At 42.3% G+C, this 27543-nt stretch overlaps 1 protein-coding gene across 2 annotated transcripts in view; it reads right to left on the reverse strand.

Annotated features, from left to right (window-relative positions):
* The window catches only part of EBF2 (EBF transcription factor 2), a 265985-nt gene that overhangs the window by 43640 nt on the left and 194802 nt on the right, over nucleotides 1-27543 (reverse strand). For both annotated transcript variants that reach the window (XM_081171701.1, XM_081171700.1), the window contains exons 8-10: nucleotides 19123-19240; nucleotides 14146-14276; nucleotides 11895-12021 (exon numbers count right to left, since the gene is read on the reverse strand). In XM_081171701.1, coding sequence (XP_081027827.1) covers nucleotides 11895-12021; nucleotides 14146-14276; nucleotides 19123-19240 — 376 coding nt within the window. The remainder of the gene's footprint in view (nucleotides 1-11894; nucleotides 12022-14145; nucleotides 14277-19122; nucleotides 19241-27543) is intronic.

Below are 27543 nucleotides of genomic sequence, written 5' to 3' on the forward strand. Positions count from 1 at the left end.
TTGGCTGCATCTGATGCTGTTCTGGATTGGTTCTGGTTCTGGTCAAGCAAGATTCAGCGATCAGTTCTGCACACACAGCCAACCAATTCAGCTCCAGTTTACACAAGAAAATTTAAATGTAAGGCACATTATCGATATTGATCATCTGCACAGTGCAATAGCGCAAGCTAATATGTCTAAAACTGTTGCAACCAAAGCCCTATGCAGAAATTATAGTTACACAGGAACAAAACGCCTGATGGTGCAGAAAAGCCCCCACCCCTAGTTGCATGCTCAATCCAGACTGGCTGATATTTGTTCCAGATCTCATGGAAGTTTTCATGTGTAAAACTAGATTCACAACAGCCCCTCACACTGCATATGTTCAGGCTGTACACACAATCTGAGGCCCGGGGCAAAATGTGGCTATCCAGGCTGGTCCTTGGAAGACGCTCATGGCCACAGCCCCTTCCCAGACACATTGTCTCTCCCCAGGCCACAATCTTCACTGGCCTTGCTTTGCACTCTCCTTGAGTGCTTTCTGACAGGTTGGAATGTGTCCTTGATCTCTGTTAATAGCTCTTCCTTGTCTGGATGTGTGTGCAAGAAGTGTGTGTGTAAAAGCTAGCCTACTCTGCAAGCGTAAAAATTATATTCACTGCTCCATCCTTTTTTGCCTCTTGCCCCACCTATATGGCCTCTGGAAGGTTGCCTAGAAGGGAATGTGGCTCCAGAGCTAAAATGAGGCTTCCCATCCCTGGGTCATAGATCGTATGTGATACATCAGGGACAGGCTTACTTGACATGGTCCCATTCGTGCTTCTGTGTTGCTGCACATGGAAGCTAATAACGCCTGCACAAGGCTTAAGTGTCAGCAACATGTACTATTAAGCATGCACAACTACTTGAGATTTCTTTCCTTTCTGTGGCTATCATTATATTGTTGAAATTGGATTGAATCCAGACTAAGCTAGTTGAATTTAGGCCTCTCTGAAATCAGTGGGACAAGTTAGTTATGGCTTAATTTAACTCCCAGTGGAAACTATGTTCAACTGAATTCAAATAACTTACCGCCCAATTCCAACCATGTCTACTCAGACATGTGGGGCCTACTCTCAGATAGTAGTGGTAGTAATAATAGTAATAGTAATAATAATAATAATAATAATAATAATAATAATAATAATAATAATAATAAATAATTTTATTTATACCCCGCCCATCTGGCTGGGTTGCCCCAGCCACTCTGGGCGGCTTCCAACACATAGCACCATAATAAAACATCAAACATGTTTTATTGAATCAAATCTGATTCAATACAAAAAGTCACAATATCTTTAAAATGAACAATTTATATCAAATAAAGCAATATTCAATAATCCATCAATAATAGTAAACAGGTAGGATGTAAGAAGGCATCGTTTTGCATTCCATACTGTATTACTTGCATGCAACACTGTTTCCATTCCTCTGCAGTCTGCCTCCACAAAAAAGTGTCTTCTCACTGTCCACTGTGGTGTAATTATGTAAGTTACGTAAATTACATTGCCATTATGTTATTCCACACCATTAATTTCAATGCAAAGGAAACATAATGCAAATGGTGGAGGAAATGTCATCAATTTCAAATTGTTTAGTGGACTGAAAGCAACAGCAGCTGCAACAACTGACCGTAATAATAATAATAATTTTATTACGGCCGTAGGCCCATACAGATAAAAACAAGACATAAATAACAGCTTGTGCACGTGGGAAAAAACAGCCGCTAAAACACTACTATAACAATAAAATACTATGAGGTGGAATGGCATACTACGCCTTAATTAGCTTGTGGTGCTCCTTGGCAACGCTTTTGGGTAAGGACAGCGACCAGGAACCTAGCCACTTTCAGGGTCGTATGGGTATCCTTATCCTGCAAGATTTGGGCAAGGTGGAATTTTGGTGGGGTACCCTCTAGTTTCTGTATGATTGATCCCAACAAATTTGCCCGTGGCCCGTTGAATAAGGGGCAAGTGAACATAATGTGCTGAAGCGACTCCGGCGTCTCCTTATCACATTCGCACATGGTGGAGGCTTGGCCCTTTGAGAATCTATGTCTCAGGACATTGGAGGGAAAAACGTTAAACCTCGCTTTGGTGAAGGCCAGCCTATGGGCAACAGTCGAAAGGGAGGAGAGGTATGATGGAACGCAGTAAGTTAAAGTGATACCAATGTTCTGGGGCGAACAAACACCTCCCCCCAGTGTATAATTTCGCTGTAAATCGATGTCATCCAGTCTTTGGCGGATCAGTCTTTGAGCAGTGATTTGATCTAATTTTAGGGAATCTAAGGGAGAGATTCCATAACTCAGGAGTTTGGAATGAATTCTACTAGTCCAAAGGCTGGAAAATTCATCTCGCCATAAGCATTGGACAAGGTAATGGTCTGGTAATCTATGCCACAATGATAACCAATAATTGAAGACTTGCTTCCACAGGCAAGTTTCTAAGGATGCGATCTTCAATTCTAGACGCATGGCTGCGTTGCTTACGCACAGGGGGAGCATTAGGAGCCGACGTAGGAATTGGTTTTGCAGAGTCTCAAGAGGAGCAAGGTCTGTCATCACGGCCCAGAGCGGGGCAGCATAAGCAAGCACGGTAACCACTTTTGCCTTGAACACCTTTAGGGCCGAGGGAACATGTAAAGCTCCATCCGAAAAGAAAAATCGGAGGAGCGCATATGACAGAGTTTTGGCCTTGTTAAGTAGGTGTTGAATTTGTGCTTTCCACCCCAAATTGTATTGAAAAATAACTCCTAGGTATTGAAATTTTAGGACTTGCTCTATTTTTGCTCCACCAAGCTTCCATTCGTATAATCTCCGACTTCTGGCGAAAATCAGAATCTTAGATTTAACATGGTTGATGGTTAATTGGTTGAGTTGACAATACGTGGCAAAGATCTTCAGAGCTCTGGTTAGTCCAACACGTGTATAAGATAGAATTACCGCGTCGTCCGCATATAAAAGGAGTGGACAGCGTTAATCCGCTAGTCTAGGCGCATGTGTACTTGGAGATGAGTTGACTAGGGGTGCTAGTCCGTATTCACTGGACTGATTTCCATTCTGGACATGGAACAAATAAGTGTACAGTGGTAACTTCCACTCCTATTTCTGCCTTCATCAGAATTCTCCAGCATCCTGACCCCCAGATAAGTGGGATTAGGACTGCAGCTGTTGACTGGATCCATCCCACTCTTGTGTGCCTTTAGTCTTTTCAGGCCCAAAGCAGCGTGCCAAAAATCAACCCATTTCCGCAAACCTCCATGGATAGGTTTCTAAACCTTTTCAGCTACTGGGGGACTTCTCCCCCCCCTTATAGAATGGGTAGAGGGAAGCGGGGAGAAACTCAAAACAATAAACACAGCCTTGGCACCACAATCAGCTGGGTGATTGCTTTGCAGCAGCATTGTGAGTGATAACACTCAGAGAGAAACTGCTGACAGATTCTTAACTACAGCATTGCTAGTATGACATACTTTGCCGTAACCTATTATAAATACCCATTATGGGGAACATATGCATGCCGATAACAGCTCCCACTGTGACATTTAGATTTACCCTTGGAATTTATCTTTAATTTTTATGGTTGTCTTTTTAACAGTTTATGGCTCTCTCCTCTTCAAACAAGCTGTCTCAGTGCTGTTCTTGTTCAGCTAATGCCTAATCAGTTTGAACATGGAATGAATATTGGATTTTGTATTAAATATTGAAGACTTCTCCTCAGATCTTTAGCAGTTGCAACCTGAGCTCCGAAAATCCCTGCTTTATCATCTCTCCACCTGCTTACTAATAGGAACACCGGATTCAGTTTCTGCCTTCACGGCCAGTTCCCTTGGGAGGGATCTTGATAGGAACCTGATTCTGACATCAAAACTGCTATTGACTTATTGACTCCCCTTCCACTCTGGTGCTGATCATGGTACAAATCCAATCAAAGACTTGGATCCATCTTATTCCTAATAAGGAAGAATGGCTCAAAGTATAACACAATTAGAAGCAGTTTCTAAGAGATGAGAACAAATTTAATATTTGAGTTTGATTTCTAACCATGATTACTCAGACATATCATTGGGTTTAATTGGACTTGAGTCCTAGTACCTTGTAGAGGATTAAGTGGAAACTGAGCATCAATATTATTCTGAGATCTGAATTATTACCTGATCCTGTTTCCAAATTTGAACTATTCCATACCCCCATCCTCCTCAAATGTGGTACAGAGCACTTTGTATGTGGAATTTGTCACAGTTTTGCACACGTTGAAGAAATGCTGTTTTGGATGCAAGGTTGCATCAAGATTCTTTATTTGTGTTGTTTTACTGGTTCAGTTGTGCACAGTGATAAAACACCACAAAAAAGAAAAGAAAACTTGAGAATAGTACCTATCACTGCTGGAAGAAAGACTGGTGGATTAAATAAATAAATTCAGGAGGAGCTGGATGCCAGACAGAGGGAATCCACAGAACAATAAACATAGAAGGTGCCTTTTATTGAGTCAGTCCATTGGTCCACCTGGCTCAGCCATTGTCTACGCTGAATGGTATCAGCTTTCCAGGATTTCATGTAGGGGTTATCCAGTCCTACCTGGAGATGCCCAGTATTGAACGAGGGACCTGTTACATGCAAAGCAAATGCTCTTCCACTGAGCTATGGCCACCCCAAAAAGAAATGAACTGGTGAAGTTGGCTTATACCTAATTCACACGTACACACACACACACACACACACACACACACAGACAGACACACACACATGGATTGCCTGCTCAGAATGCAAAAATTATAACATCACATTTTGAATGCTGACCCTTCAGTCTTGCCATGAATTAAATATGTGCAAGACAACTGCTGTACCTATAGCTTATTGATGGCAGGGAACCATTTTAAATTTCAAATGTTACTTTTTAAAGAAATTATTCCCACTTCCCTACCCCAATTTGATTTTTACTTCAGCCATTGTTTTGACTTAAATTGTCAATTTCATATAGAAAGTATTGCATATTATCCAGGACTATGTATAGATTCACCAGTGAAAGCTGAGAAAAAGGAACGATCTGTACCATGAGCAAAACAGACTTTGAACACCACTAATATAGTAATTGGAGGCAAGAAAAACAACAACACCCTGGGTTAATTGTGCAGCTTGGAAGTTCTTATTTTATTGTTCTGTGTTTTTCTTTCAACAATTCTACTACCAGCCAAAATGAGCTGGGGGAATTGCTTACACCAGGTGCAGCTGTACTTAATAGTTGTGTTTATCGCTTTGCTTGTCATGATCTACTTAGATAGAGAGACTGAGAAATTGCTTGATTCTCCCTCCTCCCATCACTAATTTTATGGAGCATCTTCTAGCATAAAGCAGCAAAACAACCTTTCCCTTCTGGATGGATCTGAAAATCATCTTTCACTATTTCCTTGGGTATCTATGTTCTTCTGTATGGTCAAACAGCAGCAGTGGGACTGGCTCACTGTTTGGATAGATGGATTATCCGTTCCTGGCAGCAGCCTCACTTGGGGCACTGGCTGAAGCCACACTTCAAACAGAAAGTGGGGAGCCCATAGTGCAGGGGAGGGAACCAAAAGGTACAAGGAAGGTTTGTGTGGGAAGAAGAGTTGAGACACCCACAAGACACAGCTATGAATTTGCTCCCACAACAGGCAGTCATGTCCACCAATTTAGGATGGTTTTAAAAGAGGATTAGTGTAAGATTATCATGTGTATGGAAGTGAAAGCTGGACCATAAAGAAGGCTGATCGCTGAAGAATGGATGCTTTTGAATTCTGGTGCTGGAGGAGACTCTTGAGAGTCCCATGGACTGCAAGAAGATCAAACCTCTCCATTCTGAAGGAAATCAGCCCTGAGTGCTCACTGGAAGGACAGATCCTGAAGCTGAGGCTCCAAGACTTTGGTCACCTCATGAGAAGAGAAGACTCCCTGGAAAAGACCCTGATGTTGGGAAAGATGGAGGGCACAAGGAGAAGGGGACGACAGAGGACGAGATGGTGTTCGCCAAACTGCGGGAAGCAGTGGAAGACAGAAGTGCCTGGCGTGCTCTGGTCCATGGGGTCACGAAGGGTCGGACACGACTAAACAACAACAACAGCCACAATGGCTATGTTCTATCTCCACAGTTGGAGGCAGTATGCCTCTGAATTTTCAGTTCCTGAGAACCACAAGTGGGGAGAATTCTGTTCAAGTCCTGCTTTACAGCTTTCCATAGGCTGCTGAGAGAACAGAATCTTGGTCAAGATGGACCACTGGCCTGACCCAGCAAGTTCTTTTTATTTTCTTAAGTTCTCACATGGGAATTGGTTCCCATTCAAGACATGTAGGAACACGGGGAGCTGCCTTATACTGGGTCAGACCATTGGTCCATCTAACTCAGCCCTGACCGGCTGTGGCTTTCCAGGTTTTCAGGAAGGGGACATGTGAGTGTCTTTGTGGAGCTAGTTCTAGACTTCTGAACAAAGTTTCCTTCGCAACACCTGGGGCTTATTCAAATATAAGCAGAATCTGCTTGTGCAGAACTTCTATTTACACCCATATTTTCTATACGAAAAACCAAAAATATTATCTGCTATTATGAGTATTAAGAATTCTGCTGGATCAGATTGTTGTATCTATCAAGCACCTGGTTTCCTCCTCCAGTGGCCAGCCTGATGCCCCTGTGAAACGCATGAGCTGAGCATGAGGCCTGCCTGTTGTGGCAAAGAGTGCCTTTTATCTGGACAAGAATTGACCAAATTTGGGTAACTAGAGGACTGGCCCCGAAGACTAGTAAAGTTGAAATTTGTCCCAAGACCTGCTCCGATCATAATGCTGTGAAGATGGAAATGAAATTGATGCCAATTGGTTCCTTTAGATGGAGGATGAATGACTCTTTGTTTAGGAATGAAGAAGTTACTAAGAAGGCCCAAAAAACTTTGAGAGACTATTTTGAGATAAATATGAACACTACTGTGGAAAAAAGAGTAATCTGGGATGCAAGTAAAGCTGTCATGAGAGGATTTTTGATACAACAGAATGCAATTAAGAAGAGAATGCAAAATGAGAAAAAAGATAAAATTCTGGAAAAAATAAAGGAAGGAGAGAAGAAATTGAGGATGAAACCAAAGTCCCAGGAGATTTTGAAAGAAATAAAGTTATATCAAGTACAATACATGAAAATGATGAATCAGGAAATAGAATGGAAGATCAAACATATGAGACAAAAGATATTTGAATTGGCAAATAAGTGTGGGAAACTGTTGGCCTGGCAAATGAAAAAAAGACAAAAACTTAATACCATCACGAATTTGGAAGTGGAAGGAAAGAATATACAGAACCCAGTGGAAATTAGAAAGTGCTTCCAGAGGTATTTTAAACAACTATATACACAGGAGAAGCAGAAAGAAATGGACATCGATAAATTTTTGAAAAGGAATGGACTACAAAAAATTCCCAAGAAAATAAGTTAATGTTGAATCACAAAATAATGGAACAGGAAGTAGAAGGGGCCATTCAGAATATGCAATTGGGTAAATCTACAGGGCCGGATGAACTGACTTCAAGATATTATAGATCTCTGAAAGAATGGTTAATACAACCTTTAAAGGAAGTCTGCAATGAAATATTGGAAGGGAAAAGGGCACCAGAGTCGTGGAAGGAAGCTTACATCACACTTATACCGAAAACAGAGACTGAAAAGACACAGCTCAAGAACTACTGCCCCATATCATTGCTTAATGTGGATTATAAAATTTTTGCAGACATTTTGGCTAAAAGATTAAAAAAGGTGTTAGCAGAAGAAATCCATAAAGACCAAGCGGGCTTGCTCCCGGGCAGACATTTGTCTGACAATACGAGGAATATAATTAATATTTTAGAAAAACTACAAGTGAAGATTAATACTAAAGCAGTTTTGATATTTGTGGATGCAGAGAAAGCCTTTGACAATATTTCTTGGAGTTTTATGAAGAAGAATTTACAGGGGGTGGGGGTAGGCCAAGGTTTTGAAAATGGTATAGGTGCAATTTACTCAGAACAAAAGGCAAAATTAATTGTGAACAATGTAGTGACAGAAGAGTTTAAGATTGAGAAAGGGACACGACAATGTTGCCTAATCTCTCCATTGCTTTTTATATCGGTCCTAGAGGTTTTGCTAAATATGATTAGAAGGGACCAATTGGTAAAAGGCATATAAGTGGGAGCCAAACAGTACAAATTGAAAGCATTTGCTGACGATTTGGTATTAACTTTACAGGAGCCAGAATCTAGCACCAAAAGAGTATTAGAACTGATCCAAGAATTTGGCCAGGTAGCAGGTTTCAAGTTGAATAAGATGAAAACTAAGGTTTTAGAGAAAAATCTAACTGAGATTGAGAGAGATAAGTTTCAGAAGGAGGCAGGATTGACACTGGTTAAGAAAGTGAAATATTTAGGGGTTAACATGACTGCTAAGAATGTGAATTTATTTAAGGATAATTATGAAAAATGTTGAATTGAAGTGAAAAAGGATTTAGAAATATGATCAAATTTGAAGTTATCGTTGTTAGGCCGAATTGCTGTGATAAAAATGAATGTATTGCCAAGAATGCTGTTTTTGTTTCAAACATTGCAAATTTTGGATAAAATGGACTGTTTCAAGAAGTGGCAGAGAGATATCTCTAGATTTGTCTGGCAGGGCAAGAAACCTCGAATAAAATTTAAGATATTAACAGATGCTAAAGAAAGAGGTAGATTTGCCCTGCCAGACCTTAAACTTTATTATGAATCAGCCGCATTTTGTTGGCTGAGAGAATGGATGCTTCTTGAAAACACGGATGTGTTGGATTTGGAAGGTTTCAACAACGTATTTGGTTGGCATGCATACCTGTGGTATGATAAGATTAAAGCACACAAAGTGTTTAAAAACCATATTGTCAGAAAAGCACTGTATAATGTTTGGATAAGATATAAGGACTTGTTAGAAAATAAAACCCCAAGATGTTTGTCACCAATGGAGCAAAGGCTCAGAAAAAACTCAATATGGAGGCCAAATGGCCGAAGTATTGGGAAATCTTGGAACAAGAGGGAGACAGATTAAAATTGCAGAGCTTTGAAAAATTAAAAAACAGAGTACGAGATTGGCTCCATTATTCTCAAATAATGGAGGCATATAATTTGGACAAAAAAATAGGCTTCCAGGTGGAAAAATCAAAATTGGAAACAGAATTGTTAGACCCTAAAGTTAAGAATTTGTCAAGAATGTATAACTTGCTGTTGAAATGGAATACTCAAGATGAAACGGTGAAATCTGCTATGATTAAATGGGCACAAGATGTTGGACATAATATTATGATGGCTGACTGGGAACAGTTATGGACCACTGGTATGAAGTTTACGGCATGTAATGCCTTAAAAGAGAATTTAATGAAAATGATTTACAGGTGGTACATAACACCAGTCAAGCTTGCAAAAATTTACCATTTGCCCGATAATAAATGTTGGAAATGTAATGAAACTGAAGGTACATTCTTTCACCTTTGGTAGACATGCCCAAAGATTAAGGCATTCTGGGAGATGATCTATAATGAAATGAAAAAGGTATTTAAATATACCTTTCTGAAGAAACCAGAGGCCTTTCTCCTGGGCATGGTCGGCCAATTGGTGCCAAAGAAGGATAGAACTTTTTTCATGTATGCCACAACAGCAGCAAGAATACTTATCGCAAAGCACTGGAAGACATAAGATCTACCCACCAGGGAAGAATGGCAGATGAAGCTGATGGACTACATGGAACTGGTGGAAATGACTGGCAGAATCCGAGACTAGGGAGAAGAGTCGTTGGAAGAAGATTGGAAAAAATTTAAAGTATATTTACAGAAATATTGCAAAATTAATGAATGTTAGAAGGATGCTGGAATGAAGTTATATGGCTTTAGCAGAAATGTAATAAAGAATTAAGTAAAAATAGATTGTTAATGGACCAAAGTGGAAAATTTAAGGTTAGAGTGACTTAAGTTAAATTTTAGAACGAAAATTGAGAAAGATGGAAAGGACTTGCTGAAATAGCTAATTGAACTAGAATACAAAAAGGGAGGTGTGAGGAGGTCGATGCAACAAGTATATGAAAGGTAAAGACATGGAAAGGCTGGATGTGTTTTTAAATGTTTTTGTTCTTTTTTGTTGTTTTATTGTATTTTTTGTTTTTTCCTTTTTGTTTTTTGTGATGTATTGTAAGGTATTGTTTTGTTTTGTTTAATTTTCTATTGTTCTTTTTCTCTTTCTGTAATTTGCAAATTCCTAATAAATATCTTTTTTTAAAAAAAGAGTGCCTTTTATCAATTTCATCTGGTTCACCTGCTATGGCAGTTCCCAGTTGTTAACTTTGATTTAATTTACAAAGTTCTCAACAACTTAGGTCCAGGCTTACAGGGTTCTACTTGAACCCTTATATCCCAGCACAATCACTGAGACCATGGGTAGGCAAACTAAGGCCTGGGGGCCCAATCTCATTCTAATTTGGGCCCGCGGATGGTCCAGGAATCAGTGTGTTTTTACATGAGTAGAATGTGTCCTTTTATTTAAAATGCTTCTCTGGGTTATTTGTGGGGCATAGGAATTCGTTCTTTTCCCCCCTTCAAAATAGAGTCTGGCCCACAAATCTCTGGCTTTATTTTTTTTACATGTTTTTAAATATTTTATATAAGTATGGTTGGTGTAAACCACTTATATATGTGTGTGTTTATGACATAGCTGTACAGTAGATGCTCGGGTTGCGAACGTGATCTGTGCGGGATGCATGTTCGCAACCTGCAGCGTTCGCAACCCGCAGCGGCACATCTGTGCACACGCAGGTTGCAATTCTGTGCTTCTGCACATGCGTGACCGCCAAAATCCGGAAGTAACCCGTTCCGGTACTTCTGGGTTTTGGCAGTCCGTAACCCGAAAAAATGCAACCTGAAGCATCTATAACCCGAGGTATGACTATATAAATGGTGTGTTTGTATATAATGTGTGTGTGTGTGTGTGTGTGTGTGTGTGTGTGTATATATAAAAAAAAATGGAGTATACCTAGAGCCAATACACGCCCGAGAGTATACTACTGGATCAGTGCGCTCTGAAATGGTTCAAACTCAGTAGTGCTGGCACAATCCATTCTACCACAAAACTCTACTGTTACTGAAAGAAATGCAGAAAGGTACAAGCGGGGGATCCCATAGCTGCAGTCCAAAATGATACAGCCCAGGCATAGGTGGACCACCCTAGGCAAAATAAATTAGGCCTACATTTAGTTTGTATCATTATTACTCATGAGAAATACAAAAAAGTCTTGTGACAGCTCCAACTCCAGCTATGTGAGGTTCATGGGAAAATGGCAGCAACAGCAGCAGCTCTACCAAGAGCTGTGCTTCAAGCGGAGATTTGTGGCTGCATCTAGTCACCATTTACATTTCCCCACAATGCCCCTGAGCTAAGTTACATTGGGATGGCAGCGCGATACCCCTACGCAGTGTTAGTCATAGTGTTGGGCTGGAAAATGATGCAGGGGGTGTGAAGGACAGGTGGACAGGTGTCAGAGGCCCTGCTCTGGTGCTGGGGCCTCAACAACTGTCCCAGGACATTGGTGCTGATGCTGGTCCTTCCTCATGGTCTGTTGTTTATTCTGATACTTCAATGTGAGATCTCAGGACAACTAAATATAGCCAGTGGGTGGGGTGGGGGGCAACCAGTGCAAATGTTGGGAAAGAGCCAAAAAAGCAAAAGAAAAGAAAAGTGTCAATTTTGAAACAAAAAGCTACATTTTGCTGCTGCCCCCCCCCCAAAAAAGATCCATTTTCAACACAACTTTACACTTTAGTAATTTAGAACCAATAGGTCACCTGGACTTAGTCCTTTGTGATACACAGTTTTCACATACCTGTATAAATAAATCTACCAGGGGCTCCTTTGCAGAACTGCTTGGATTTATATGATAATGTTACTTCAACGACACCAGGGATGTGACGAGGGGGTGTCTGGACACGGATGGCGTGAGGGGTGATCAGCTGGGGAGATTCAAGGAGAGAAAAGAAGTAACAGTGGTGAAGCATTTGCATAGGACCCTTCACCATTCTCAGTTTGTGCTGCTAGAACAGGGCTGGAGATCTGCTGCCCCTCCAAGCTCTGTGGGACTCCAAATCCCATCATCTCCAGCCACCTTGGCCAATAGTCAGAGATGATGGGAGTTGTAGTCCAACAACATCTAGAGAGCCAGAGGTTCCCCAGGCCTTTTCTACATAAAAATGGACATTAAAATTCAGCAGAAATAAACTTCTCCAGGTCAGCGGGCAAAACACACACCTTTATTTACTCAGGTTAATGATGAAGGTGGGATGCACAAATCTGTCCATTTCAGTTTATCATTTTATCCAATCTTAAGATGAGCTTGCCCCATTTCCACATAAATTTGCTTTTTTTAAAAAAAAAAGTCTGAACAATTTGTATGAATTTTCACATTTCTCCTAGTATACATTTTTGCATGGATTTTGTCTAATATATGCATTCTAAAACAATTTCCCCATATATAATACATTTTCTTAAATTATTTTTTCTAGGATGCATATTTCACTAATATATGCTTTTTGTGTGCAAGTGTTCTTTAATATATGCTATTTGGTGTGTATTTTTGCATAAGGAACTGGACTACAAATTTCAGAGAAGTGACTTGGGAAGCTCAGCTGTGTTTCAGTTTACATCTTAGTTCAGGAAGGTAAATAGGTCTGCATTAAAACGTGAACTGAACTAATTTTACTCTATCTCTAGTACTTTATCTCTAGTACTTTTTGTTTTAAGTACTGAATAATTTGGGTCAACTTTTATATATGTGAAGCCTGATCAAAAAAGTTCTGAATTACCTGATTTTGTTTCATAAGAGGAACCAATCCACTAAATGTCCTCACTAGTTCTATTTTTCATTTCCAAATTTAGTATATACAATTTGTGACAGTTTTCAGCACCTTTGTGCCTTCCCCTTGCACCTCTTCTATGGAGCTAATGCACAAGTGTGGCCATGTTGACAAAACACTGCCCAAAAAAGCTACTGTTGGTGGGATTTGTGTAGGACTGTCTGAATTTCCCTGGGGGTAGGCAAATTGTTCTGTCATTTCAGGCATGGCATAGAGGGTGGGGGGTGGGAGGCAACTTGTCTTGGTGCCCACGATGTCTACATCAACAGCTCCTCCTTTTCTGCCCATTGCTGCCTATGAGTTTCGTCTTCTCTTTTCCCGCAAGCCCCCCTCCACCATCTACTATATATTTCAGAAAGTTGTTTGATCAAAATGCTTTTTTCAAAGTGTAAAGTGGCACACTTGGCCACCTTGTATAAAAACTGAAGTTAAGCCAACCCTCCTCTGAAAACCTTGGCTTGTCTGTCCCAATCCCATAGCTCTATTAAGTCTCCTCTCCACTTCCATGGGGGGCGTGAGTGGTCTGAAACCAATGCCTCCACTTGAAGTAGGCTTTTAGAGGAACATGAAAGCTACAGCAAACTGCAGAGATGGATTGGTGTGTGAGAGAGAGCGCAGAGGCAGTTGTGTCCCCTGGAAGTGGCAGCGCACTTGTAGGGATGGAGGCAAGACAGAAGTGAGGTTAAAGGAGCTCTGGGTTGATGGCAATGGTCTATGGCGCTCCCCTCTCCTTGCAGCAACCTCACACAACCTCATCACCACTGCCACACTCCCCAGTGGGACATTCCCATCATGAAACACTGCGGGTGCACTGTACAAAATCGTACAAAAAAGGATATTCTCTCTCTGTTAGCAACCCGTTGATTATGCCATTTGAATGTTACCACCTGAGAAATGATAAATATCGTATGGGCCTGAATATAAGCCACACCTTTAAAATTCAAGGGGGGGAGGAAGAGACAATATCCAAATATAAGCTGCTCCCTTAAAATTCCGCAGGCACTCACACTCTGTTTTAGAGTATGTCTGTTTCAGCAGCGATATTGCAAAAGCCAATTTTTGTAAGGTCATGAATTTAAGCCACACTTTAACTTTTCATGGTCAGAATTTGGAAGTAAAAGTGCAGCTTATATTCAGGCCAATACGGTAGAACCAATGCAAGCTACCTTAGCTCTTTGAGAAGGATAGCTTGGCAAGCAATAACCAGAAAGCATGCTGACCTACCTCACTCCATACCAGCATGGTCCCAAATACGACCTGTAGCCCATCAAAGAAGTTGTCTCCTATAATGATAACCATTGCTCCCCCTGTGGTCCAGCCTTCACTTGGGCTAATTGCTTTGATGCAGGGAGTGGCTACAGGATAGGAGAAAGGGGAAGGGAAGGCAAAAAGAGACATCAGAGTCACTTTTCCAGCAAAGATTAATAGCTTTATTGTACCCTGCAGGGAAGATTCCAGCCATCTCCATTTTGTTACAATATAAACATACCAATTTGACATACCGATTGCATCCAGTATTGTTTACTCCAGGGGTTAAAACCTTTGGAACTTCCAGATGTTATTGGACTCCATTTCCCATCATCCCCAGCCACCATGGGTCAGTGGGAGTCAGGGATGATGGCACTCATAGTCCAGCAACATTCAGAGGGCCAGATGTTCCCCTGGCTACTAGCCATGTTGGCTATGATTGATGGGAGATAGAGTCCTACAACATCTGGAGAACAGCAAAGTAAATATTAGCAGTGAAAGTTGGGTTAAATAACAATCGTTCTATTGCCAGAAACTTCAGAAAAGTTAACATTTTCTCCCCTGGGCTTTTATAGCACAGATATAAACTCTGTGGATTCTGGAGAACTTCTACATTCTTCTTTGCCATCCTAAAAAGTTCACTTGCTATCATTCAATTGAAGCAGATCCAGACTACAAAAATATATTGGTTCTACACCAGTTTAACTCTTATGGCATCCCTAATGAATTCTGGGAATTGAAGTCTGGTGTGGGTGCTGAGAATTATCCCTTAGACATCCCTAGCCTGTGAAAAAGATGAATCTCATGCAAGGCATCAGTAAAAAAAGAACTGGAAATAAAATTGCAATGCTTTCATACAAATCTAGGGTACAAATTCACCATGGGGAAGAAAAGGGCAACACAAAATATTAAGGAGCTGGAGAAAAACTCCCCTATGAAAACATTTGGGCTTCTGGATTTGGGGGAGGGGGAGGCAAGGGTGTGTATACATAAAATGATGCATCATTGAGAAAGTGAATGAAGAGACATTTTTTCTGCCTCTCTCTTAATTAATAATCGAACCTGGAGTCTGGGTCAGCCCCACCACTAGGGCAGTGGATGAGCAGGGGTGTGTGTGTGCGCTTTCCCCTCTGTTGTGCCACACATGTGGCCCTATGCTTCCAAGCTGCCCTGCCTTGTGCTCTCTAATCCAACAAGCCATCTCAGGTGTGATGGAGGATGCTCTTTCATCACCATTCAACGGACAGTCCGCTCAGCTTCTGCATATGGGATGGGGAGAAGGGCACAACCTTCTCCTTTGCCTCAGGCAGCAAAATGTCCTGGGCCAGCCTTGCCAGGGGTCACACAATGTGGTGGGAAATTCTGGACACACAAAACAAAGCCCTTTCTTCACAGGGCACATAGTTTAACTATGGATTTCATTTCATGAATGCATCTGATTGACCACTCTAGAAAATGGGATACTGAACTGCATAGTTTGCCCCAGCAAAACACTTCTTGTGTTTTTATGCTCTTACTAGGGATGGCCAACTCTGTTTCTTTCAGCTTCTATTCCCCCCCCCCCGCCAGTCTTGCATTCAGTTTACTAGATTCCCACATCAGTTTGCATTGTTATTCTTGTTCTTAAGAAAAACAGTCCTTGCTAAAGTTCAGTTTTACAATGCATTTTTTGGTTGGAGAACAGTACTGCAAACTTTGGAGGAGGATGCATTTTGAAGGAGAGCTGTATTTACATATGTATACTGTTTCAGGAAGTGTGGATGAGGTAGATTCATGTCAAAATGAGAAGCAAAGTGGATTCTGACCCCCATCCCTCGTTCAGATATGCCCTTCTAGTGGGTGTGTAGGATATTCATTGCAGAATAACTTTGTACATTCCCTGCTAGAAGTTAAACTTCTGGTGCTGGTAAGGTGACCGCTGGGGAATCATGTTGCCTTGCACCAGTCCACAAAATGTTAATATCTGTCCGACTGGAGGGGCAACAGAGCCAGCTGCAGTGAAGTATGAATTAGCTCAGCGGTAGGTCACATGTTTTGCATGTGGGATGTCCCAGGCTCCTTCATGGCATCTTGAGTTAAAAGAGCTCAGGTAGCAGGATGGTGAGAAACCCCTGCCTGAGAGCCCTGAGAGTCAGCTGCCAGTCAAAACTGATAGTAATTGATTAGATGCATCAGTGGTCTTGAACCAGCATAAGGCAGCACCAAGTAGAAATATAAGCATCAGTGTCGACAGGCTAATAACAATACACAACATTTATATTAAGCATTTTCACTGTAGTCCTGTACATTTTTGCTTGGAAGCAAGTCCTGCTATAAGTGTGACTTCCTAGTAAGTGTGCTTAGGATTACATTCTTAAGCATGCAAGAGTGCAATCCTATCCGTGTCTACTCAGAAGCAAGTTCAACTCTGTGACGCCCCAGGGAATTTGATGGTGCAATATAATTTAAAAAATAAATAAAAACAAGTAAGTATCAATAGGCTGGGTTTATTAATGGTTTGCATAAGTAAAAAAAAATAAAAAGTCTCCTGCATTCATCCCAGTATTACTGCAAGAGATATCTACATTTTACATCTTGTGTTTTGTCCCTGGTGTATATACATTTTAATGACTGTGTTAACCCCCCCTCCCCCCCCAAGTCATCCAGGGGAATATAAACTGAAGAGCTGTATACAAATGTAATAAATAGATCATAGGTAATAAAATTCATTTTAAGAATTTCTGGCTTTCATAGGATAGGGTATTTCCCTCTACACACACACACACACTCCCCCTCCCTCCAACCTCTTTCATACGTTCAGGGCCTCTGGACTATACATCCCATCAAGATCCCAATATGGTTTTCCAGTCCATAACCAAAGTCAATCCATCACTCCATTCCCAATGTTGACAAGGTCAGAGGTGGAAGGGAGCTTTGGCAGGGCTCCAAAAATACGAGACTCCTTTGAACAGCCAGTCAATCACATTCAATCAGTCAAGGAAAAACTGGAAGGCTTCCTAGCTTTGGAATCTTGGGAGTTTCCTTCTACCATTTCACTGCCCGCTGGGGGAGAATTAACACTGCTCCGAATTCTTTACTGATTCAATCATTTTCTTCCAGTTCATTAATTCTCCTTTAGGTTGATGCAGGGCACATTTTAAAAGGGAGGGACGCAACAAAACACCCTAATGAAATAATAGACTAACTTGTCTCTTCTCGTAACGTCACAAAGTCTTCTCACTTTCACTAGCTGCAAGGAGAGGGCCAAGAGGGGCTTCTCTAGTTATTTTTAACTGGTGCCAGAATGGGGCTGGCAAGAGTGTAGGCGATTATCCAATTTGAAGCTTAGCAGATCCAGTGATTTGTAATTGCTTGAAAATACAGCCTGCAGACGATGGTGATTCCTCGCTTAGCCAAACAAACGAAAATCAATTAGTGTCAGTTCCCTTCTGCGCATTGTTACGTTTCCCGCAGTTTGTTTAAGGGAACGGCTGACACTTTTTCATACACATCTTGTGCTGTTACATTTCTGTTTAACTAAGATGTCATGTTGCTTGATTTGCTCAAAATCAAGTCAAGCCCAGCTGAGCAACAAAGTCTGAAATTCTTTTGTGGAATATTTAGCACATTGCCTCTCAGCTGCTCTGTCCTGAAGAAGCAACTAGAATGCAAAGTGAGACCACCAGATTTTAATGATACAAAAGGGTTGGTCAACTTTAGATGCTATGCACGTTGCTGATCTCACTCACAAGGGTTGCCTCCTTATGAAAGCAAGGTAATCCATAAACTGATGGGAACATGGGGAACTGTCACAATACACTGATTGGTCCATCCAGAGTAGTACACTGACTGGCAGAGGCTTTCCAGGATATCAGATCAGGCTTTCTCCCAACCATATGAGGAGATAGCAGGGATTGAAGTTGGAATTTTCCATATTCAAGTTATGGTCTTTCCCTTATATTTAATCAGACCATTGGTCCACCTAGCTCAGTATTGTCTATACTGACTGTCAGTGGCTGTCCAGGATTTCAGACGAGGATCTCTTCCATCCCTACCTGGCGATGCCAGGGCCTAGATCTTCTGCATGGAAAGCAGACGCTTTTCCCTTCGGATCTTAGCAACATTAGTAAATTAGCCAAACTAATTGCTCAACTACACACTACAGAGGAGGGCCAAGCTAACATGTGATATTAATGGAATAGATTTCCTTGGAATGCAAGCTATTCCTTGCCTTAATTTGCTCATCTGGATGGAGGATATCAAGGAGTGTGTGAGTTTGTGTAGAAACCAGCCTACTGTCCAAAAATAACTTTTACATTTGTTGCTCTGCCCTCTTTTGCTTTTTGCCCCACTCACCACTGGGAAGTGGCCCTTGGGTGGTTGTCCAGAAGGGAATGCAACCCTCTGGCTGAAAAGGGTTTCTTGCCCCAACATAGGAGAAATATATATTTGCAAGCAACAATTCAAAAATGACCTTTCCAGTTGTGATGAGTGAGTCCTAGTGCTTATGTGTGCACGTTTAGATTTTCACTAAAGATAGGGTGCAGCCACCATGCCTCCAATCTGGGATTTAAAACACAACCCTGTGCAGGTTTTCTTGGAATTAAGAACCATTGAGGTGCCCGAGAGTAAGTAAAAAGGCTATGCTTGCTCTGTATAGGATTGCATTGTTAATGTTTGAAGACACAGAGGGGGGTGAGGAAGGGTTGATGATTGGTAACTCCAGCTGCCCATGGCAACACAATTTTTAAAAGAGACCTTTAAATATTTTCAAAAGGAAAAGAGGGGTAAAATAGCTATAGGGAGTTACTTGGGACAATTACCAGAAAATCAGGTGTCTCCCTGGTAAATAGCATTTGCATTCCTTCTTCGTCTTGCACACACTGCTGTTTTCTCTCCACCTTGATTATGTGACATATTTTGGACAATACTTCCCTTTCCTTCCCCATCCCCACCCCAGATAAAGGGCCATACCTTCAGACGGATCAAGCCTTCTCGCCCTCCGTCCGTGTTTTGAGTTGTTGTGAACAAACATGTTGTCAGATACCGCCAGTACGTGCCCATCAACATTCACCGTTGTTGATAACACAACCTGCGTATTAAAAAGGCAGGGGAAGACAAGGCAGACAAATTACTTTCAGAGATCCATGTTTGATGCATTAATTAACCAGCTGAGTTTAAAATTCTATTCTATTTTGGCAAAATGAAATTGTGTCCTGCGGGGCTTATTCCTTCATTGAGGGACAAGATCTTTCTGCCTTGCATTAATTTCATTTAGCAAAGCATCCTAAGAACTGGAAGACTCCTTGGGTCTTGGCATCGTAATATGCCAGCAAACTGCAAATGGCCTTAAATTTCATTTCCTATATCAGAAAGTATCACAAACTCTTTTCAGACGTCCTAAAAGGCCCTATTTTGAATACATATGAATATAAAAAGAAGCCTTGTCAGTCAGAGCACTGGTCCATCTCGTTCAGTTCTGTCTACAATGACTGGCAATGGCTCTCTGGGGTTTCAGCACCACTCTAACCAACTGAGCTATTCAGATACGAGTCCCTCCCTCTCCTGCCTGGAGATGCCAGCTATTGAACCTGGGACCTTCTGCACACCACAGCACTTCCCCAAAGATGGGTGGATGGGACTGTGCCATCTATTGATCACAGAGCTTATGCACATACAAGCTCTATGCACTACTGAGTATTCAGGAAAAAGCAAGGTCCCTAATCCAGGATGAGAGGTACCACAGCTCCAGATACCAGTCACTGGGGGAAGTCAGTGGGGAAAGTCCTGCTTGGGTGCACTGCGTCTTTTACATCTGAGAGGGTGGCCATGTATCCTACTTTACATGCAAGTTGCAATATACAGAGCCTGTTAACATGTAGTCATTGGTGATGTGGGTGGGGGTGAACAATAAGCATTCTTTTCAGTGCCAGGTAAAAACATTATTGTTTAGACAAACCTACCCAGATGCTTAGAAAGTTGTTTTTAATTTTAATCTGTTTTAGTATTTTTTGCATGTTTTAAAGTATTGTTTTCTTAAAGTATTGTTGTAATTTTTTTCATTATTTCATTTTTTTGCAAACTGCTTGGATGCTTCATTTGTTTTTTTACACTGAAGCAGTGTAGAAATTTTATGGAATATATAGTAAGTAAATAATAAACCCACTGCCCCTCCATGCATTTTTGAACAGTCTAAAGAACTACTATGCAAAGCAAGTCCATTTCTCAATGCACACCTGGGTAGTGCAGCCATCGGCAATACTGCACCTGTAAGCATTGTGGAACATCATATTTAAAAGGCATTTGCCTATGAAGTCAAGGACTCTGTGTACATTTTCCCAAATCACCTAAGCATGGAATACCAATCAAGCTTCGAAAATCAATAGAACAGACAAGCTGGCCCTTACAAAGGCAGCACTGGCAAAAAGTCAGGCTCCAGCAAACAGAGAACTCCCACAGCTGTAGTAAACATAACCAAAGGAATGGAAACTCACAGCAGAGGCAGAGGGACTTACCTACATGGAGGTTAGCCTTCAGTAAGAGGAGGTTGTAGATAATTAGATTAGAACCCAGAATAGGTAAAGGTAAAGGGCCCCTGACCGTTAGATCCAGTCACAGAGAACTCTGGGGTTGTGGCGCTCATCTTGCTTTACTGGCCGAGGGAGCCGGCATTTATCCGCAGATAGCTTCTGGGTCATGTGGCCAGCATGACTAAGCCGATTTTGGCAAAACCAGAGCAGTGCATATAAACGCCATTTACCTTCCCGCCGGAGCGATACCTATTTATCTACTCGCACTCTGACGTGCTTTTGAACTGCTAAGTTGGCAGGAGCAGGGACCGAGGTATGGGAGCTTACCCCATCGTGGGGATTCGAACCGCCAACCTTCTGATCGACAAGCCCTAGGCTCTGTGGTTTAGACCACAACGCCACCCGAGTCCTAGTAGAACCTGGAATAAAGGTAAAGGTAAAGGTACCCCTGCCCGAACGGGCCAGTCTTGACAGACTCTGGGGTTTGTGCGCCCATCTCACATCTATTGGCCGGGGGCCAGCGCTGTCCGGAGACACTTCCGGGTCACGTGGCCAGCGTGACAAAGCTGCATCTGGCGAGCCAGCGCAGCACACGGAACGCCGTTTACCTTCCCGCTGGTAAGCGGTACCTATTTATCTACTTGCACCCGGGGGTGCTTTCGAACTGCTAGGTTGGCAGGCGCTGGGACCGAGCAGCGGGAGCGCACCCCGCCGCGGGGATTCGAACCGCCGACCTTTCGATCGGCAAGCCCTAGGCGCTGAGGCTTTAGCCCACAGCGCCACCCGCGTCCCTAGAACCTGGAATACCTGCATTCAAACCCCTATTTAGCTATGCTGCACACTGGGTGATATTGGTGATATTTTTTCTCTACCTAGCCCACCTCACAGGGCTGTTTTGAGGACAGAAATAGTACCAGTAGTACCAGGGGCATATTCAAAGGTGAACTTTCTGAAACAATAGCCACTGTTAGAATACGTGCCCCACACTGGGCAAAGGATTGCTCCATTGTAGGGGGCAGTGGACTAGATAGTGCTCATGGTCCCTTCCAGCTCTATGATTCTATGAGTCTATGATCCTTCAAAACTCACACCTATCCAAAGTTTGCAAAGCAGTCGTCTGCCAAAGCAACATGTACAAATATGCACATACTAAAAGCATGTGTATACAGTACATGTGCATATTACTGTAAATAACATACAGAAATGTATTACGTTAGTAGAAATTTCTTTGCAGAAATGTAGGTATTTGCAGATATCAACTGTATAGGAGAAAGTCAGACAAAAATACTGACAGTTTTCCAGAGGACTTTAAAAAAATTTAAATTGCAAACTGACGTGGAAATGTGGAGGACTAAATTTAAAACTGGGACAATAAGAAACTGAAGCACTTGCTCTGAGCAATGAGAGCATCACTGAGGGAAATGAGGGGAAGCCCCATTGATGTTAGCTAGCATGAGAGTCAGCACATGCCAAGCCCTTAAACGGCAGGGGGAGGGTATCGCCTTTGTGCCCTGCTGAGGAGCTTGCTGGAAGCTGCTAGCAGCTAGCCACTGTGGAGAAAAAGATTGCTGGACTAGAAGGACCTTTGATCTGATCCAGCAGAGCTTTTGTAATGCTCTTAAGACTTTTGGCTACTCCTGTATTTATTAAAGAACACCCAGTGCATTAAAGATCTTAAATGTGCAAGCAAGGGGCACATAACAGCTCACCTTGCAATTCAGCAGGATGAAGTCATCAAGTTACATAAAGTACACCCTTTCTAAAGGGTGTCTGGTAAGCTTGTTTTGGTCAAGAATCAGAACATAATTCTCAGGGTGTTTTTGTAAGCTGGAATTTATTCCAAAGCACAAATCATATGATGACAGTAGTCATATATGAATGATGCATGCATGTATCAAACATGTACTAGTTTTGCTGCTTTTTTGTTGAGTGTTATTGGTTACAGCATGGCTAAATTGAAATGCTAGTAGTAGCAGTAGTAACAACAACAACAATGAATATCTGAAAGCTCCTGAACGTCAACATTTGCAAATAAATGCTGCAAATCCCACACCAAAAATTTATGAATAACCAAAAATGAAATGCACCAGTGAACTTGACTGTGACCTAAATAATCACGCAGTGAGCTTGATGGCTGAGTGGAGATTTGAGCCCCAGTCTCTTGGGGCTTAGTCCAACACTCTAACCCACTACACCCCATCTGGGATTCAGTCACAAACAGTTAGACATTTTCTGTAATATCCGTCTTGCCAGTTTTGCTGGCAAACAATGTATGAACAAGGGCTTATATTGCCCCTGCTCACTGACTTGCTGCAATTGGTACATGAGTACAACCATTAATATATTATTCTACTGACATGCATTCTATTACACAGCAGGTATCTTATTGCTAAAGAACAACCGGATGCCTCTGGGAAGCCCACACCAGAGGACAGGAGCAAAAGTCCTCTTCCACTAAGTTCCCCAACTTTCAGAGCCTCTGACCTGGAAGGAAGCTGTATATCCATTGTTATCCTCCATGAATTTACCAAATCTCTTTTTAAAGCCATCTAAGTTAGTGGTTGTCACTATGGTCACATCCACACCAGATATTTAAAGCAAATTTAAATAACATGTCTTTCCCAAAGGAATCCTGGAAATTGTTGTGTACCCCTCACAGAGCTACAATTCTCAACACCCTCAAAATAAATACAGCTCCTACGATTTTTGATTATTTTTTTTTAGGGGAAGCCAAATGCTTTACATTGCTTTAAATATTTGGTGAAGATGTGAACTACATCTTCTGGCAGTGAATTCCATAGTACTGTGTGAAGAAATACTTCAGCTTGTCTATTCTGAATCGCCTTCTGGTCAGTTTCATTGGATGACCCTGAATCAGTGGCGGAGAGCAGGCGAGGGCGGGGCTGGTGCACGTCTCGGGGCGGAGCACGCTGCCCGGGGGCGCGCCACCTGTGGGGGTGTGGTGCCCAGCACGGGGGGGGGCACAATGGCACCCTGGGGATCACGCTGCCGGGGGCGGTATGCTCCCCCCACACTCCTCTTCTTCCGCCAGTGCCCTGAATTCTAATATTATGAGAGAAAGCTCTCTCAATTCACTTTCTCTCCACTGTGCATAAAGTTAAGGACCTCAATCAAGCCCCCCTCCTGTCACTATAATTGTGGTTGTCTTATCTGGCACATTTTCCAGTTCTACACCTCCATTTTGAGATGCAGAACCATACAATGAATAGATTCTCCCAGAGTGGCTGGGGAAACCCAGTCAGATGGGCAGAGTATTATTATTATTATTATTATTATTATTATTATTATTATTATTATTATTATTTTCCTTAGTTCCTTAGTTCAGTTCCACCATTGTTCCTCCTGGCTCACACTGCCTGCACACGCCCAACCAGCCGAAGCTCTTCCAGGGTCTTGATCTGTCGTCTTCCGAGGGCTGAATGAGGCGCGGAGGCTGCCACAGCCGCTTGAATGCAGCTAAGCCCCTCCCCCAGACCAGCCCTACTGGCTGGCCAGCCAAGGGGGCAGCATGGCAGCTGGGAGATGACACAGGGGGCCAAACATGCCCCCCTGCTGCTGCAGGAACGGTTCCCGCTCACAATACCTCCCCTCTGTGAGGAGGAGGAGAGGCTTTGTTTGATCAACGTGCAGAGGGGAGGCAGAAGAAATGGAAAGAAATTACTCCTGTGGCAAACTCTGCAGGTGGAACAGTCTCCACAGTGTGCAGAAATCAAAAGAGAACAACTGCAGGTTCCAGAGGGTTTTGTTGTGTGTCAAGAACCCATGCCCCCACATCATGTTGAATAATAACACATGGACACCATATTTTAGGTTAATGGGCAAAATTTAGGCCACAACTTTATTGGTTACAGAATGTGAGTGGTATTGGCTTAGGCACTGGAATTGAACTGACTATATCTGACTCCTGCCCACCTGCAGGAAGTCTCACAAGGGTTTACCACCAGTAGGGGGAGCCCTGCTGATGCACATCAACTAGGATCTCCCCCAGGGTCACTGATAGGGGTCATGCCATGGCCCTAGCCACTGTGATGGCCACACCTCCCCTCCCCTGAACAAGGTTTTACCAATGCCTAACCACCAAACCTTACAAAGTTGTGGCATTTGTTACGAGGTAGGCGAAAACCAAATGGCCAGTGCCAATTTGCCAAGTGGAAAAATTCCTACCAGGCCCCTCAACGGCGACCAACCGAGGTCCATAGCAAGGCCAATATAGTCAATGCATGAAAAGAGGGCGGGAGGTCTGTGGAAGCTGGAACAAGAGGGAGATCCCCTTGCTGCGCTGCGGTTTAAAAGGGGGGGTAAGCCACCCCCCGGCCGGCTGGGTTGGCTGGCCGGGGGGCATATTGTGGGGCTTCGCCGGCCCCCGATGTGTGTGGAGGCCACGTGATCCAGCCGCAACACCATCCCACTCGGAAGTGGAATGGCTTTCTAAAGCTAATCCTGAATCCTGATACAGATAGGTAGCCGTGTTGGTCTGCCATAGTCAAAATAAAAAAATTCCTTCCAGTAGCACCTTAAAGACCAACTAAGTTAGTTCTTGGTATGAGCTTTCGTGTGCATGCACACTTCTTCAGACAACTTCAACTTTAACTTCAAACAACTTCTGTTTCAGTGTATCTGAAGAAGTGTGCATGCACACGAAAGCTCATACCAAGAACTAACTTAGTTGGTCTTTAAGGTGCTACAGGAAGGAATTTTTTTATCCTGAATCCTGAGTTGAGGTGATGTTGGGTTTGTCCAAAGCAAGGCAGGGATTCATGGTGCCTTGGTGGACCAGATTTTTTATTTTATTTTTTTAAAAAAAACCCTGCAGAAAAGCATCTGCTAAAAGTGAAACTATATCTCTAAGCTTCCCATAGAAGGAAGAGGCTAAAGTGGGGAAGAGGAGTAGAGGAAAGGGAACAGCTTTGCAAAACTGAAACGTACACCTCTATCTAATGTAAAAAATCCAGGATCAGCAGGGGGGATGGGCAGCTCCTTTGCAAATTACAGGTCTACACTGTAATGACAGGGAATGGTTTTACCAGCATTCTCCTATCCCAGTGTTTTGAGGAAGGGAGCAGATTTTCAGGAGTGAAACCTAAGTCTTTAAGCTTACAGAAGACAACAAGATGGGGTTAAGGATGGGGCAGCAGGGAAAGCTCCTTTGCAATTGACTGGGCTACTGTTGCTTATAATCAGACAGAATTATTTTACCTGAAAAGCAGACATCTTTTATTTCCTCCCACCTCAAAATCAAATTTTCTTTACTTTTTTTAAGGTTTTACCCCTTATGGTTGTGAAAAGGGGGCTCTTTAATGTTGCCTCTAGCTGCATGGGAGCCGTAACTGCCATATAGCTAAAGTAATATCAAAGGCTGCAATCCTATACACATGTAAGAAGAATCTCCTGGTGTGTTAAGTTGTGGATGAACATATCAGACGACACAGCGATTCTTCAAACAGCTCTTGTTTATTCACAGGCCAGAACAGAACAGAACTGAAGGGTTCAGTCAGCCTGCTTATATAGAGCTCCAGTACAATGTAACTGTAACAATTTTCTAAAACTATCCAATCACTGAACATCACTTTCGATCCCTTATTTGCATAACTATCTACAGTATCCCCCTGCTGGCCGAGGGTGAGAACTTCAGTACATAACATGGTGGATCAGACCAAAGGCTCATTTAGTCCAGCACCCCGTTCTCACTAGATGCTTATGGGAATCCTGGAAGCAAGACATTAGCACAACAGTGCTTTCCCACTTGTGCTCCTCAGCATACTACTTCTGTTGCTGAAGGAGGAGCATAGTCACTGGGGCTACAAGGCCTTGTTTTCCATGTATTTGTCCAAACCTCTTTTAAGGTGGTGGGCATCACTACATCTTGTGGCATAAAATAGGAGTTATGTCTACCCCAGGATCATGTTGGTTGCCCTTTCCTGAACCATTTCCACCTCTACAATATCTTTTGGGGGATGCAGTGGCTACCACTGCACACAGTATCCCTAATGTGGTCACACCATAGATTGCTAGAATGCTATCGTGATATTGGCAGCCTTGTTTTCAAATCCTTTTGTAACATGGACTTGACCTTTTTCACAGCTGCCACACACTGGGTCAACATTTTCACTGAATTATCATGACTTCTCTTTCCTGGTCAGTCACCACTAGTTCAGGCACCATCAGTGTGAGTGTGAAATTAGAATTTTTTGCCTCACTTGTTTAGATTGGAATCATATTTCTCATTTTAATTCAATTCACTCAGTTTTGAGAGGTTCTTTGGGGTTCCTCTCAATCCCAGCTCACCGTTCAGCCCAATTATTTATGAACAAATTAAAACACAGAGATCCCAATGACAGTCTTGGACAGATTCCACTACATCCCTCCACTGTCAAACTCTCCATTTATTTCTGCTCTCTTCTTCCTGTTACTGATCCTATGAGAACCAATTCTCATGCCCCATGACTGTTCATCTTACTCAGGGACATTTTCAGAAGTCCAAGTACACAATGTCTATCCATCTGCTTACTTACCCACTCAGAACACTAAAGGTTAGTTAGATGGGAGTTGAGGAAGCTATGCTGGCAAGACTTATTCTTCTATATGTTTGGTAATTCTATCTTTGACAAAGCTTTTCACCAGTTTTATCAGAAAGATATTAAACTAACTGGCCTGTAATGTCTCACCGCAATTCCTAATAATAATAATAATAATAATAATAATAATAATAATAATAATAATAATAATGTGTTATTGGTCAGGTATGGGTTTTAATCTTAAGGTATGGATATTTATCTTACTTTTTTTGTAAGAAAATCACCAATTTCACATTTGGGTTAAGAACTTCTTTAATGCCATCTGGACC

This window comes from Podarcis bocagei (genome assembly GCF_964188305.1).
Source record: "Podarcis bocagei genome assembly, chromosome: 15".
NCBI classification, from domain to species: domain Eukaryota; kingdom Metazoa; phylum Chordata; class Lepidosauria; order Squamata; family Lacertidae; genus Podarcis; species Podarcis bocagei.